The following is a 17,577-nucleotide window of genomic DNA, read 5'->3' as shown; positions in this document are numbered from 1 at the left end:
AACATTCACAATGTTCGAAATATCAACACCAAATTATTAAACACCGTTAATAACATACACTTATTGTCAGTACTGGAAAGATAAAATTACAATAAACCTTTTTTAAAGTTATTTGTTTAAGGGCTTTTACATCTTTATTGGAGCTATGCATCAGCGCGCTAACCAAAGGGCTATTGGCGCAGACAGAATGTTTAATAAAGTGAATTAAATAAAGCTAAATTCATGAGAAGATGTTTTCATACCTGATTTATATTATTCTATAATATAGAGCATATTCTACTACTGTTTTATAATTTTGATTAAACTAGGAAAACAAATTACATTTCTTACTAGGAAAACAAATTACATTTCTTATATCTCTGTAACCAAATGTCAGGTTACTTCACATCCAGATTTTTTTTGTGGGCCAATTGACATCAAACATTTGATGACATTTCCTGCAAAAACTGCAACTGACAACCTGGATTATAAATCATTAATATACAAGAATCTTACCATTGTGAATAAGATATTTGACGGATTATAGCATATATTGAGAAAGTTTTAATTTTATTACATTAAACAATCTGCTGTCATGACACGTCAATAACAAATCTTGCAAATTAATTCTACTGAATGTGACATTATGACAACCATATACAAAGGTTGCCTACAGGCAAAAATGAGAGTATCGTCCATCTCTCTCAACTCTTTATCTGTGAAATCAATTTGACTAAACCTAATAACACAGTTGTTAAGCCATACGTTTCAATAACACGCTTAAATCAACTTATATAACCCATGTAAAACAAGCAGAAAATTATACTGACCACAGCAGCAAATCCCACCCCCGCTAAAACAAGCAGAAATTGATTTGTAAATGATACGCATCTAACAAGATACGGATGCTGGTTGGGGGGGCACAAGCGTCACCCTGGCTCATGTTGCTACATATGTAAGAACAACCTTGCTTGGATAAACACACACACACACTACTTCTTATCTGATGACTACTGATCTGAGATCAGATTTATCCTGCCTTTACTGCTACTGTCCGTCAGTGACAGGTCAAACCTAAAAGAGTACAAAACCGGATCTCTCCTTAAAAAAAAGAATCTATTTGTGAATCACCGTTTCTGGGTAAGCACAGACGGTGAGGAACCTGATCCTGAAACAGCACATTTACACCCCAGGCAGATTTGTGAACAACACAAGCCGTGGCCTAATAAAACATTCCCCCAAGGGACAGAGAGGAGTCTCTCCGCAGGTCAGGAGGCTCGGGCCTCTGCAAAGTGGAAGAATAACAGGCGGAGGGTAGAGGGCTGAAACCCGAGTCCGGTGTGTCAGTGGTGGGCAGCGGGGGAGCGGACGTGCCCGGAACTCTGGGGTGACCCTCTCCCACCCCTCTCACCCTGACTGCCATCAATAACACAGTGCGCTCTTATGATCGCTCTTTGAGATTGCCCTTCATATGTCTCCCTTTCACTTTCATTATATGTTATTACTATTATATGTTAATAATATTACAGTCTGGAGATTGCCGCATTGACATCTCATTCTGGACGGCTAGTTTCGTGACAAAAAGCAACGTGTGTGAATACATTTTAACGGACATTTCACTCTGAAAATGTTATTCTTTTTACCACTAGCATTATACTGATATCGCTACAATGGGTGGGACCAAAGTTTGACCATCTTGACCCTCATTTCCAAGAAAAGAGCAAGGTCAAAAGAGTGTTGTTAAGTTGGCCAGCAGTCAACTTGGAGAAGATGTTCAACTTGATGCATCACTGCGTTCATTCATTAGCATTTCTGTAGCGCTCATCAGCACCGCGGCATTCATTAACATGAATTTCCATCGCTAACATAGAAATGAGAGCCATCTGAAAGATCTAAGGGCATGAAATTGAATACAGCTCCCTTCAACCCAAAGGGAGTCTGGGTAAGTCCAACAGATGAGGCTAAAAGCCATCTGAAAACAGCAAGATGCGCAAAGATTTCCCAGGAGGTGGCAAAGAAACGAAGGCGCCGCTACGTTCCCAAAAACCCTCTTTGTGACACACGGGAACAAGCCAGGTTATTGACAGACGCCTTGAACTCCAGGTCACCCTGTTGATCCCCTTTGCACCTTTCCGCATTACATTGATTTCCTCCCGACGCGGCGTTGTAAGCTTGGAGATAATGAGGAGGTGGCTAACAAAGGGTCAGAGGATGGGATTAGATAATTACCTGCCCTCATTCACAAGCTCGATGAAAGCCAAGCCCGCGTTCTTCTGGATGGAATTCTGCCACTCCTGTGGAGAGAGATCATAGAGAGTTAGTAAGTTGTATTATGGTGTGTGTACACACGTTTTGGATGTTCGTTTATGTGACGATAGCATTTAAGGGGGCCTCAAAACATTTAAAAAACATTTCTCATTGTGCAAGTGCGCTATCAATGTCATAAACTGCCTTTCCCCAAGCTTGATTCTCACAACTCTGGTATTGTAAAAGGTGTTAGTCTAAACACCACAGCGTTCAGTGATATTTAAGTCTAGAAGAAAGACCCCATCACTGAAGTTTTTCACAGCTGCGCCAACATTTCAACACTTCTCTGTGATCGTCTGAAGAATAATAACAACCAGGTCACGAAAATGTACAAAGTCAGAGGCGCTCGTGTTTTCTCCAGGGTTCCTTTCACACAGCGACTGAATCGTGGAGACAGTTGAACCCTGATGTCTCATTTGTTTCAGTCAGGAGAGAGAGAGAGCTTCTCGGGTTGAGGTACTACACAGGCAAGGGTTCCAAGCAATGATGATTTATTTCTAATCCCCTGCCCATTCTTGGGCTCATAAATGAAAATGGAAAGAAAGGTTAAATGCACTTGCTTATTAAGAGGGAAATATTTCAGCATCCTCTAGGGGTAGAGGAATAGAGGCGTAACCCAAACCAAAATAAACAACGTTCAACTGTGTTAACACTGCAAGATGTGAGCACGTGTGCCTGCCGGAGGCTATCGTTCAATATTACTGCCGTTAATTCCCAAACTACATGTGGAATCTCAGGGATAACATTCTTGAGGAATCGTATTCGAATAAATCTACAGTTCAGATAAGCAAATATACACTGTTAGACATTTCTGTATTTTTTACAGTTATTTACTTGATATCACCCAGTATAATACAGCAATTAATCTATACAGTAAATTACTGTAATTTCTATTGAATTGTGGGATTTTTGTGTGACAAATACAGTGATTTTTTAAATTGATGTACTATACTGTATACTGTACCTAACGGTCTTTGGCGGTCTTTAAACGCAACGTAATTATTTTGCTCATTTCTGAGGGACAGCATAGGCTTTGCTCTCTACGTTTTGAAAAAGGAACCCCACCGCAGAACGGAGAAGGTTTTACTGGGAAAGTCTATTTGAGTTGCACAGTTCCTGAACACACCTGAAGCTGAAATTGTAACGGTGTGTTTTCAGCGGAGCTGAGAGAGACTGTGATAAATATTTTGTAGCTGAGAAAACCGCACGTTTCCGACGGAGCTGAGAGAACTTTCCCGATGGAGCCGAAAGAACCGTACATTTACGACGGAGCCGAAAGAACCGTACATTTACGACGGAGCCGAAAGAACCGTACATTTACGACGGAGCCGAAAGAACCGTACATTTACGATAGAGCTGATAGAGTCGCACATTTTCGACGGCGCTGAGAGAAACGTACATTTCCAACGAAGATGGTTTTTCCAGGAGAGAAAAACGCAAGGTAAAGTATTATTGCAACTTTTTTGTAAGAAACCCATTAAAAGACTGCTAGCAAAAAAGAAGATATTTAGAAGAATGTTGTTGACCAAACAGTGATGGCAGCCATTCACATTGCATTGGTTTTGTGTCCACCGCCGTTTCAGTTATCAACATTCTTCAAAATATCTTCTTTTGTGTTCTGCAGAAGAAAGCCATACAGTTTAAAAATAACAAGAGGGTGAGTTAATGATGACAGAATTTTCATTTTTGGGTGAACTATCCCTTTAAAAATAAACGCTTACTAGTGCACATGCTATCAACCAATGTTAGAAGACTACACTTCTCTGGCCCTCATCTCCAAAACAGACCAATGCAGTTCAGCTACAAAGATAAATGAAGGTTGGATAGGTGTGGAAAGAGCATTATTCTTTAATTAAAGGAAGCAATGACCCCAATCAAACAGCCTTAACGATCAGCGCTAGGCACTGGGGACAAGCTTGACGGTTATTGGATTTCAACCAGTCATTCTGATTGGCCCTGATAGGGTTTTATGGTATCCAATGCTGCTTCCATCCTGACCTGATGAGAGGATACAGGCAGCCATTTGTGACCTTTCAACTTTCACCCTGACCTCGGAGAGGTGTTTCTACTACCCAACAACCTCTGTCCTGTCGCTACGGAAACCACTCACCCCGATCATCGACACAGGGCTTGCGTCCTGAGATAGGATTTTACTTTTATCAGCAACGCAAACAGGGGCTGAGAAAGTTTGTATCGTAAAGATAAACTCTCAACTGTAACCGCTAGGGTTTCTGCTGTCCTGAATCTGTCTTCAACTTAAGGTTTTATCGAGGACGTTTATAATTGAGCTGTTTCCCTCAATAAAACAACATAGGGCTGCAAAGAAGGAACCAGGTCCAGAGGTCCAGACTAGCCAAGCGTGTCTGCAAAAATGTCACTTTCACTTGTTATTGATGTTCAGGTACACATGTCCAGGCATATATTTTATCAGGATTTTAGAAAATGGAAGCTCTGGTATCTTGCGTCTGGCAACCTAATTTGAAGAATTTTTTGCAAAAATTCAAACATTCTTCAAATTTCAAACAAGATAAATGAATCTGAGAAGCACAACAGTATCATACTGCATGTTTCCATCAAGTGCAATAATTTGTATACAGTAATATTAAGGCAAACTTCTTAGGAAGAAAAAATGCAAGTGACCGAAGACATTCAGTTGGAGTCCATCAAAGGTCAAGTGTGTAATTTCTGTGATGATCTATTGATAGAAATGCAATATAATATAGATATCTATGTCTTCAGAGGTGTATAAAGAGTTTACACAACGAAGCGTTATGTTTTTATTACCTTAGAATGAGCTTTTTCTATCTAGATAAATCGCGGGTCCCCTTGCATGTAATTCGCCTTGTTCTGTCAGCCGTCGTAGTGTTTCGAAAGGTAGGGGTCTCATCCTGAATATATTCATCTTGAGGTCATAATTGGTGGACGGTATATTATCTCACTTATTATACACATTGGATGCACACGCCTGGCCTAAGCTTAACTTCGGGTCTTTGTTTGGTTATTGGTCCGGATAGTGGCTAGTAATATAACAGTTTATTTGATATTTAATATATATTAATATTAATTGATAATAATATTCTACTGTATATTAATTGTATTCAATTCAATAAAATTATGGAGGTCTACCAGAACTTAAGTTTGTGCCACATAACGTTTATGTTGTTGCAGCTGAAACTGTCTATAGCTACACACCAAATCAGTAAAGGAAAGGAGAGGAGATTGGAACAATATTTAAAAAAACCAAGACTCTATAAGTCTGTTATAGAAACCGAAGAAGGGAATTCCACAGAGGGGAACAGAGAGAGAGCCCCTGGGTAGAGTCTAAACTAACAACGCTCTTACGAAAAACAGATCTACGCTGTGGTAGTGGCAACTGCAGTGTGTGTTATTCATATGATTATGAACACATTTGTAAACAAAATTAGCATTTGTGTTGAGTTGCCTATACCAAAAATCATAACCCTCTCCCCCCCCATAAACATTAAATGAACTCAAAAATACTTTCCTTCTGAGAACACAACAAATGTTATAGATATTCTTTGTAACTTATCCAATAAGGCATTCTTTTGTTTCGTTTTGCAATTATAATGACCGCGGCTCTGCATTCTTAATTACTGCTGATTAAGGGAACACAATTACCTCCAAACTTAAACACAACTGAAATAACGCAGACCTACAACGCAGGGCAGGACGAGGAAACGTGCACAGCGTTTGGCTTCGTTCACTGAAAATAAACAAGTCGCCCGCCAGTTTCCAACCCATCAGTTATAATCACAAGTATTTGTTTGTTTTGTGCAGGCTGGGGGATTGAGGCTCAGATGAAACAAAAAAAAAGATCCGAGCAGAGTTTCAGATCATTACGAGCGGGAAAAGTTTACGTTACGGCTTGTCCGCCGAGCACCAGGCGATTTACGGCGGAAAAGTAGCTACTGTAGGGCTCTGATCAAGAGATTCTGGATTTAAAATGTCAGGGTAGTGTTACTCACGAGGAAGAACAGAAACAGAAAAAGAATGCTGTAATGTTTCCACGAGTAATGAACAGAAATGGGCTCAACAAAAAGGACAACCTGATGGGCTAATAAAGCAAAGTATGTAATATTTAAACTATCTATCTATCTATCTATCTATCTATCTATCTATCTATCTATCTATCTATCTATCTATCTATCTATCTATCTATCTATCTATCTATCTATCTATCTATCTATCTATCTATCTATCTATCTATCTATCTATCTATCTATCTATCTATCTATCTATCTATCTATCTATCTATCTATCTATCTATCTATCTATCTATCTATCTATCTATCTATCTATCTATCTATCTATCTATCTATCTATCTATCTATCTATCTATCTATCTATCTATCTATCTATCTATCTATCTATCTATGAACTCATTTCTCCATTGCCCTAGAAGGCGGTTCAACGCTGAAGCTCCCAAAACTAAGATGAGTCCATTTCAATCAACTGCTTGTAAAATCACAATGACATTTGACAGCACATCCAGACAGTTTAATTTACTGATGTGACGACTTGAACACTCTACAAGTCCTGTGCGTGTTCTCAGATGTTATCTCTTCCAAAGCAAACATACAATCCCACATGGCCTGTGTTTCTGCGAGGACACTCTGCACGAGGGGACTTTACAAGGGAAGCAAATATTTACTCTTGACTACATTTAACGACTGCAGAGGATTGTGGTTAAACACACTTATGTGATTAGAAGCTTCCTAACTATGAGCCGGGCTTAGTGGTGTCAAAATTTTACTCAAAACTGCTCATTTATACCAAGAAATGAATGTGGCGTTTTTTCTCTAATAAAAGTTTAAAGGGAGGGTGACGACTGAAATAATTGAACTTGACAGGAATGATATTAGCATACATAAATCTTTGTTAAATCTTTAATTTCTTTCCTAAAGAAACTGAGATTATTCTTTGTTCGCCACATGGTGTGAAAAATGACAGTGATATGAGCTTGATTCCATTTCAACACTGATCCTGAACAAGAGATTACTTTAATAGAAAGGTTTCGGGGCACACTTGAAGATTCTGTGTGTTACATCTAAACATCAAAAACATTTTGAGCAATTTATTGCATCATCAAAGACTCCTAGAAAGTCAATGCTACTTCACAAATCTATTTACCACCAGAATTCACAGTAGGGTTCTTTTCCATCCAGTTTTGCATGACCAACAATATTGCAGTCAGAGAGTGAATTAAAAGTCACTCAAGTTGTAAAGTTCCCCAATGCTTCTCCCTCTCACTTCCTGTCAGGAAGAGCCCCCTCTCCGGACACATAGCTGGGATCGGCGGGGCGCCGGCAGAATTAAGTGCCAGTTGGTGTTAGTGTGTTTTCTCTTGGCCTCTGCGGAGTCTTGCGTTCAAAGAATGCTGAGTGCAAAGTTATCCACCGGCACGAAGACCCTCATGGGGCGATGTCTTGGGTGGAGAAGGGATAAACATGGAGAGACGGAAAGACAACACGTGGTCCGGGCCTAGGCTTGAACCTTGCGTATGTGTTATGCCACTCAGCGGGGTCCGGGTCCGACTGTGAGATGGGGGAGGCTCAACCTCAGGTTCAACCACATTCCTTTTCACGTCTGTTGTTCACCCAAGACTTTGACTTGCCACGTATGGACAACCCAACTTAAAAGTGACCTTTATGGAACACGGATGAGTTGAAGACCCCATGAAATTAAAATGAGAGATTTGTGGCTTTTAGTCCATGTGTGTAACCTTTGAGGCCGTTTAAACACAATCCCACAGCAATTCTTAAATGTTTTACAAGATGGATCATTCGCCTGAATTTGTTTGATCTCATTCATGCCTTTTGTATGATAGGCTTTCATTCCAGTAGCGGTTAGGTTAATGGGCGGGTATCTGAATTTAATAATTATTCCTCGATCACACCACGAGTCTCCTTCCACTGACTTGCATTTATACACGTAAAAATTAATTGGACCGGAAAGACATGAACAAAATATTTGCATTTCGCATATTTACAAAGGTTTGGTGATCACTTGACGCCGTGTAACCAATAATACGTCAGAGTCAAATTGTAACCAATAATACGTCAGAGTCAAATTCTAATGATAATAATATGACACAGTCCAATTTTGTATAATTTACAATAAATCCTTATATTAACGAAAACAAAAATAAATTTAAATACAAAGTTAACGTTTTATCAACAGTTTTAATTTTAAGTTTTTTTAATTGTTGGTGCAAACAAAAATAGTCAATGTAACTATTTTCTTCAGATATGAAGTTTTAATAAAGATACAAACTTGTATTATTTATAATAAAGAAATATGCTCTCCTCATGTTTCATAACTGAGGCCAAATGTCTCGGCCTGCACAGAACGTGTGAGTGCAGAAAGCTCATTTGATATCAGCAGTGTCACAAGTCCTACAAACCCATCAAAATGTGGAGATATCTGCAGACTCCGTCAGGGCCTTCCGGTGTGTTTTTGACACCTTGTGTCAAGTGGAGCGTTCAGTTGAAGAATGATGAAAACATGCAGTGTACAGCCACTGCGGAGGCTTTTACGGCACATCCAACCGATCGATTTCTCTTACCCCTGCTTCATTTCCAGCGCTCTGCGCGAGTATTGATCCCACAGTCATTCTGACTCCAGGGGGTTAAACTCTTGAGCCACTGGCCACTCTCCATTCTCTTCATAAAGGTCAGAGGTTAAGAAATGCCAAGTGCTCAGGGGAAAGTCAGTGTCTCCAGTATATATTGACCGACGAAGGTGCCCATCTGTTTAACAGGTTAACTCTATGTTAAAGACTCCCTGGTCAGTATGATCAACAATATCAAAGCAGCAGATGTAACATCACCATACGACCTTGCGAAATGATCAAAGTATTCATGCAAACATCAAACAGAAACCTCAATATTGGACAGGTCTCCACCATACCAAAACAAAATCACATTGTGTAAGTTATACAACGTTCATGGGGAGTGTGCCATGTTATCCAATACCTGATGTTTCATATTGGTGTCTTTTATAGCGTGTAACATCAGTCAAAGCATATCGATGTGCATTACGCTCTTTTACATCATTAAACGTAGACAAGGAAAAAAAACAACGCAGGGTTTTCGCAAACAAGCAGAACATGCGGTTTCTTCTCCTCTCGCCCCGTCCCTCGTGTGAGGCATTCAGAAGATAAATGTCCTAAAGAATAGATGACCTGACACAAGGCCTGAGAGGTAATGGGTGACATAGGGAAACGCATCTGCCCCGCGCCGATATATATCCAACAAACACACAGCTATCAGGAGGCCACTGTCAAGCAGACAGATGAGATGATTTCTGGAGCATCTCTGATCTGAGACCGGTTCAGCAATTGCTCTTCTGGTGATTATAATTAGTGCTGTGGCCTTTTCACAAGGTTGCTTTTCTATACAAATCTATTGAGTAAGACAGGCAATCAAATGCAAAACATCTACATGAACTTAAGACCGGCCCAGCGCCATTATTTATTGAGAAGCTGAAACCTTTTTAAGTGATATTCTCCTTCGCAACAGCAGGTGGTATATCTTGCTTAGTGAGATGGTGTGTGTGTGTGTGTGTGGCTTGTCGGAGAGAATTAGGTCGGCTGAACACAAGGCTTTTACGTGAATACTTTGAACTACAGGAGGAAGACACTCAAAGACCATCCTCATGCAATATGCAGGCCCTAATCTAAAGCTCTATCACTTGCAATCTCCTGTATGGATGCTGTGATAGCTGTTGTTTTATGTTGATCATTCCTCTCTCACCCCATTCAGCTATTCTTTTGTAGCCTCATCCTATATTCTTCTATGGTGGAGAGCATAAATGGATAGCAAGATTAACACCAAATAAGAGTAAAATTGGCTTTGGGGCATAAATAAAACATTCTGAGTGACTTTATTAGAAACTCAATTGTTTAAATGTAATTCAAGTAATCATTTGCTAATGAAGATGTGTGTCGCAACTTGCAAATCTTTTATCTCAGTTGAAAGGTTTACAAAGGACATCTTAAAGCAACACTATAGAGATTTAGCTGACGGGTTCCCCCGTGTGGTTGATAAATAAAATGATCTGTTACCAGTGTTGTAAATAATGCTGCTGAATAAGTTTCACCATGGGCAGCGCAATACACGTGAATATGTATACTGAGCTGATGGAACCCGCGAGTGCAGAAAAGTTTTTTTCACATTTAAAGATTATTTTTGTGACTGATCTTAATGCAAATGCATTTGAAGACGTTTCCTCTTCAGATCCAAACTTTATGGAAGGAGTGTATTTAAATGAATCCCGCACTCGATTTACTAAGGTTTGTGCTCGTCATTCTACTGGTATTTGCAGCTTTATTTAACGCCAAAAAATGCTCTTAGTAGATTGCGTTGTTCATTATGGAAATGATATATTGCGCCTGTGTTTTTTTACTGTGTGCCTTATTAGTGTGGCTGGTGCGAAAACCATTTTTGGAGCTTCGAAGCTTCGGTAGATATCAACACCAAATATTCAAAGCTATATTGGGAGGCAGGGGGCTGAATATATTCTTCTTGCTAATAAAGGCAGGAATCTCTGTTTCTGACTGTCTGTTTGTATTTTTATTATGTCGAGATCCAATCGACTGGCGGGTGTGTTTCTGTGGACCCAAGGGAGTGCAGTGTTGCATTTTGGTGCAATGTGGTGCAATAACACGCTTAGAATGAATAAACTTTTAATAAACTACAGAACAGCGTGAGCCGGAAGCGGCGTGCCTCACATTAAAATAGTTGTGTTTTGTTTTTAATGACAAATTATATTTTGTTTAGTTTCTGTATTAAGTTGATTTAGAAAATGTTTCTGAGAATGTTTGTTTTTGGTTCAGGCGCTAGCATAGTTTGATGGCCAACTGCGCTGGAGTACGGATTAAAATGCCTAACCTGAAGGAGACTTTTGATCTGTTGTAGACATTAAAAGAGTTTTGAATGTTTTGAATATATCTTGTTTGTTGCCAACCGTGCCAGAGACAAGGATTTAAATGACGGGCATGAGTCTGTTTAAATTCCTCATTCAGCTTCACTCATTCATCAAAAAGTTTCAAAATTGAAAATCAAATGCCAACCCACAAAACGAATATTCAAATAATCGAATATTCTGGTCCAGCCCTACTTAGAAAATTACCCGCAGAAATATCCACTCCCATCGACGTTTTTTTTTATTTGAAATGGCGCTCATATAGCAGAGTTGTTTTGCCCAGTTTGACCTCAGTATGTGATGTTATTTTTGCTTGTCACAAAATATACATTTTTAAATAATTGTTTTTAATGGTTTTCAATAATAAATGGTGGAAAAAAGTTTAGTAAAAAATGTTTTATTTAATAGTTTTTTAATTATCCACTATTGTCAGATGTGGTAAATTGATTTATTCCTCATCAGTGGCTTGTTTTTTGGCTCTTTAAAACTATTTGGACAGACATGCAGCTAAATGCATTGCTCACATAGAGCATAATAGTGCTCCTTAAAATCTGGCAGTGGTATCAAAGCAGGGTGATGTGAAAAACGAATTAGATAAACAGTGAAACACACTTTCTAAGATGCATTTCTAATATGTCCGGATTATTAGCAGCTACAAAATAACATAAAATGAATAGGACGTCAAACCTAGATCACAACAGCCATTGTTGAACTATTTGCAGTATTTTAAGTTACTTTCGCAAGCATATCCTTGAAAGATCAAATAGAATAAAAATAAAAAACAGCATTCGATAACACATTAAAAAGCCATAGATGTCCAAAATACCTATATATAATAACTATCAATAAAACACATATAAGTGGAAAGCAATAAACCACAAAAGGACTATGGAAGATGATGAAAATTGATCCGGGGTTGGGAATAAAAGGTTTCATTTTAGAGAGGTGCAATAAAATTGCAGTTAAGAATCGCTGTCTTATCCTGAGTGATTAAAAACTAGTCTGTGACCCCAACCTCTGACCTCTAGACCCGATCCTACTCCATCTTGTACCGTGGATATTAATTAGAAAATCTGTGCAGACGCTGCTGTTGTATCCGGCTGGATCCTATCTTTAGATGAAAAGGAAATGTAAACAAAAGATAGGTAATCCTTCACTATTTTCTCTTTCTTAGGGCTAGTTCGGCCACCAGAAGGGCTTGTTCACTTCCTGTTCACAACAGCGGCACTTCCTGTGCATGACCGCAGGATGGTTTGAAACTCTTCTTTCCAAAAAAGAAGGGGAAAAAATGCTCCACGTTCATAAAAGCACAATTACCAGCCCTACGAAGCGACTGTGTAATTTAGCTTGGGGTAAACAGAGCTCAAGACCTAATTTGAGCTTTGCTGCCTTTTGCAGTGTTTCTCCCCCAACAATAAAATTACATTTGCATCAGCTTTGAAAGAATTTAGACTGGATGATTTATTGAAGTAATCAGTGATAACGCGGCCCTCTCTTTCCAGGGGTCTGCGGCGCGCCACCACTGGAACAGGCTTCGGGCCGGAGGCTTTTTTCAGTAGAGGCAGGCAGAACCCAAATTCTCCCCTTTGATTAGATTAGCATTACACAACAGCGTGACAGATATGACAAATAGGTGCATTAGAGCGTGTCATTTATTCCCTCTTTTCTCGATGCTTGGGTTCACAGAGGGACCCCCACCTCACGCCTCACTTCTGCAAATATATGCGGCCCCTGACACCCCCGTCTGATGCCTGATCTCTCCGGATTGCCTTTCATAGAACTGCGAGGGTAATATAAGGAAGAGAAGTGCTTTATTACTGAAAATAAAAGCAATGAAGGTGGAGAGGATTAAACACGTTTGGGTCAACTTGAAAATGCCACAAACTCCTCCCTTTTAAAATGATAGATAAATGCATCATGAGTTAATTCTGATGTCATTCTACTCAAAATATTACTCTTGATTCTGTAACGTATTGGTAATATATTCTCCGACCTAACTGTCTCAAAATGTGTGGACATCTACCTGTCACTGAACGCCTGTAGCAGACTCAATGTGTGTGTACATGTAAGGGTGTATAGTGACAGAATATCACACACCTCAGTGATTCTCCTCCTCTAAGGGCACCCTATGCCTTCCAACATTACCCCCTATCACACACCCTCAAGACAGATCTCAAACCATATACATAAAAGACAACATGATATCCTTTTAAACATCAGTATTTCCCTTGTTTATGAATATAAAACCAACCATAACTCTATAGCTAAAATAAAACGATTCGTTTTTCTTGAATTAAACCACATATATGAATCTTTTCTTTAAAGGGATAGTTCACCCAAAAATGAAAATTCTGTCATGAATTACTCACTCACTTGTTGTTCCAAATCTGTATAGATTTCTTTGTTTAGTTAAACACATAGAAAGAACACAGAGAAAGATATTCGGACGAATGCTTGTAACCAAACACCCAGCATTGATAGGATAAATTACAATGATAGTCAAAATATATACCTCAAAACATTAAGAGAACAAAAATTCTAGTAAGTCATTTTTCCCACTATGGTAGTCAATAGGGTTCTAGAACAATTTGGTTATAAGCATTCCAAATTTCTCTTTCTTTGTTCATCAGAACAAATAAATGTATACAGATTTGGAACAACTCGAAGGTGAGTAATAGTGAAAGACCTTTATTTGGGGGTGAACTGTCCTTTTAAAGATGTTTAAATAAGGCATTTGTCCGATTGAGTCAGGTTTTATCACTAAACTAAATACATAAACACACACGGTGCTCTGCTATCAATCCTTCACCTGTCCCTGAAACATCAGGGCACAAAACCTGATGGGAAGACCGATCGATCGAAAAACGCTATCAAAGTCGCATTATCCTCTCTGACTGGCTATATGATCGAGACGGTTACACTGGGTCAGGACCCCTGACCTTTGAACTCGTATCAACAGCATTAAAAAACGGCCCCCTGGCCATTTTTCTGGACTTTCGTCTATACTGCTAGTTTTGTAGGACAGGAATCAGGCTTGCAGTGTGCAGATAACAACGGCAATGCTCGATTTATAACAGTAAGAATAACTAGATAAGAGATGGAGGGATGGCTGACTGACCTGAGAGCACAACAGCATGACCAGTTCAACCACAGAACTGCTGGACTTCATACACACCAGACCTGCGGGAGAGGAAAAGAGAGGAATTGTTTGGTCAGAATTCTGACATCAGATATGATGACCTCAAAGATAATGAATAATTTCTAACGTCATATTAAACCAAATAGTGAAATACATTTAATGCTATTGAAAACCCTAAGTTCATCTCCCTGTATCTGCTTTGCTGACACGTGCACATTTATGAGTGACCTAATTCTGCACCATCTTGCAGGGGCCAAGAGTATTGATGACCTTAATGAACCTACATGAAGCTACTGTAAACTAATACATGTTTTAGCCTTGTATGACATGAGACTAAATATGGTGAGCATATGTTCTATTGATCTCAGCTACACTGTTAAGCTGATGGGAACTACATATGCAAATAGAAAAAAGAGAAGGGGAAATGAATGGAAACAATTGAAAGAGGTGAAAACAAAACAGGAAGTTGGAGGTAGAGGTAGGAATCAAATAAGGAAGGAAGCTTTTATAGTCGGCCTCCGGCTATTAATCAGTGCAGTGGACAGTGGCAGTGGACAGCCTAAACAGTCTTATTAGGGTGCTAACCTTTGACCCTGTCCTTTATTCAAGAACGCTGCTATTATAATCTGTTAGTTAAAAGATACTTTCAGACACATTTATGCTTCAATTTGATTAGAGGTGAGAAAAGGAGGTGTGGACGTTTTTGTAACATGCTGTGAATAAAGGGACATCCCTTAACATGTTTTCATGATTTGTTGCTTTTTTCAAACCGTCGTTCCTGGCCAGTAAGCATGATTGTTTTTTTTATTTTGTACTGTGATGCAACAAAATCGGGCAACAAACAAACATGTCAGTTTAGCAAAGAGCTTACAATGCTGTAGGTCATTTTTATTCAATTGTTTCTGTGACTTTAAAGGGATAGTTCACCCAAAAATAAAAGATATATTTTACTCATTACTTTCTGTAAACCCTCATGTCATTACAAACATGTATGACTTACCTGCAGAACCCTTTTTTATTTTATTTTGTTTGATATTTGTTATCAAACAACACTGGCCCCTATTGGCTTCCATTGTATGGGCACAAAACCACGTAGCCATTTCTCAAAATATAGTCAAATTCAGGTTTTGAATGACATGAGGTTGAATAAATCATGACAGAATATTTATTTTGGGGTGTGTTATCCCTTTAATTTAATTTCAGTTTCATTTCAATATCGTATTTAAGCAAGGCTTCTAGATTTGGCCATAACTAGCTGAGAAGCACTGCCTTAAACATTTAAAAGTAGAACATTCCCCTGATGTCATGAGAGATAAGAGAAGCTCACTCGTGCCCTCGATGAGAAGCTCCTGCCCATGACTGCCCAACAGTGTGCGGGAGAGGAACGGTGCAAAATCCACGAAAATCTCTCGGAGTAAAGGAGCGGCCTTCTCCAGAGCGTGCTCCAATCTCTCTGAGATACTGCAACACACATACAGACAGGTTAAAAGGCTGAAACATGAGGCATCAATATTAAAAATAAATAGTTATATTTAAAATAACTTGTCTTATCTAACACATCCAACACACTTCTGTTAAATATGTACGTGAATATAAAGTATAGGCTGTTTATAACAGGATGAGTTATCGGGTGAATGCAGTAAGGAAGATGTGTGACCTCATGCTGGGGGCGGAGCTCTGGGTCATTGGGGATAAGGCAGGGACAGATGGCAGGTTGGTGCTGGTGGAGGTTCCTCCTGCAGAGAACACAATCAGCACACAACTCATTACTCAACTTCACCCAAATGTAGACCAATACAAGAATACAACAAAACGAGAACAGATTCACTGAATAAACTTCGCTAAATCTACATCTATCTATAATTCTATTAACATCTTCTATCTAGTGGAAGGCGCAAAAGAAAGTGGGTATTTTGAATGTGTTTGTGTTTCTCTCGCTACAGGATTGCTTCTAACGCGGTTTCTCTAACCAATAATCGGCTAATGCAGTTTTGATGGAGCGGAGCTATTACAGAACGCTTTGGGAAAAAAATGTGTTGTCCTGTGGCCAAATCCTACACTACAGCACATGTAATAATCACATAGTTTTGGTGATACCCACCCCACCACTACAATAAAGAAAAGAATGGCACAAAAAATTATTCAAACTAGCGCATAAAATAATGACAAAGCACAGTGAGGTGAGGTTATTTGTAGACGTCTGCAAAACAACCAATACAAGACTTGAATTATAGTTCTGACTGAATGAAAATAAGCATTAGAGCAGCTCTTACACCCCCCCCCCTTGATAAAACAGCCTATAAATTCATTAGCCCTGTATGTGGCTGTGATTAGTGTGTGTATGTTTAATTATACGTGAATAAATCTCAGAACAAGTGTCATGTTTTGGTCTAGTAAAGGTCTTGGCACGTTCACTGGCTCTCATAGGATATAATCACACCACAGTAAATCTACATATACACTAATGTCTCTACACACACACAAGTGGGGTCTCAGAGCAGGGATAACTCTGGCAGGATGACAGGCGGTGGTGTGGAATGTTCCGGGCTGTAGGGACAGCGGCTCTTTAAGCACCAACATGTGCGCCTGCGGTGAGACTCCCGAAGTAGCCACTTCAAACAAGCCGGAGAAAATTAACTTATCTCTATTCATCTGAGGCCTGCCCCTGTCCTCACGCGCACACGAACAGACACGCACAGGAGAACCATTCAGACAGAGACAAGCCTAAAACTACAAGCCTGAGATATGGACCCAAGAGTCCTCTAGTTCAAAGACAAGCACAGGGGAGCTTAAACCAATGCCTTCACACACACAGGAGCACACATGCACACGCACGAACACGCACACTTCTTAAATCGTAAAAACATCAAACAGGAGAGACAAGAAAAGCTTTAGGAAAAAGGTCCTGGATGGTCCTTGACCAGTTAACACTGGTGTAGGTTAAAGGAGCTATCAGCTCAGCTCTGGTTGTGTCTGATATGCAGTGATTGTGATAAACAGGATGAAAACTTTGATCTGTTTGCCTAATCTCAGACGCCAGTCGTTCAAATAAATAAAAAAGAAATGGGTTATGAGCAAAATCAATAAATCTAAAAACCATTTCAATGCACGGGTATCAAACCCATGACTGAATTTGGCCTATTTAAAGGGCCAATCTGATCTGAGAAATTATTTGGGCGTACATTCATTTATTTTTTAACTAAAAT

General features: G+C 39.4%; 1 protein-coding gene across 1 annotated transcript in view; it reads right to left on the bottom strand.

Moving 5' to 3' along the window:
* The window catches only part of lrba (LPS-responsive vesicle trafficking, beach and anchor containing), a 193,011-nt gene that overhangs the window by 106,688 nt on the left and 68,746 nt on the right, over positions 1 to 17,577 (bottom strand). Inside the window, exons 31-34 of the mRNA XM_079462381.1 lie at positions 16,029 to 16,107; positions 15,699 to 15,832; positions 14,351 to 14,412; positions 2,209 to 2,273 (exon numbers count right to left, since the gene is read on the bottom strand). Of these exons, the coding sequence (XP_079318507.1) occupies positions 2,209 to 2,273; positions 14,351 to 14,412; positions 15,699 to 15,832; positions 16,029 to 16,107 (340 nt within the window). The remainder of the gene's footprint in view (positions 1 to 2,208; positions 2,274 to 14,350; positions 14,413 to 15,698; positions 15,833 to 16,028; positions 16,108 to 17,577) is intronic.

Source organism: Barbatula barbatula, assembly GCF_947034865.1.
Source record: "Barbatula barbatula genome assembly, chromosome: 8".
Classification (NCBI taxonomy): domain Eukaryota; kingdom Metazoa; phylum Chordata; class Actinopteri; order Cypriniformes; family Nemacheilidae; genus Barbatula; species Barbatula barbatula.
Note: the sequence above shows the minus strand (reverse complement) of the source record. Positions and strands in the feature narration are given on the sequence as shown.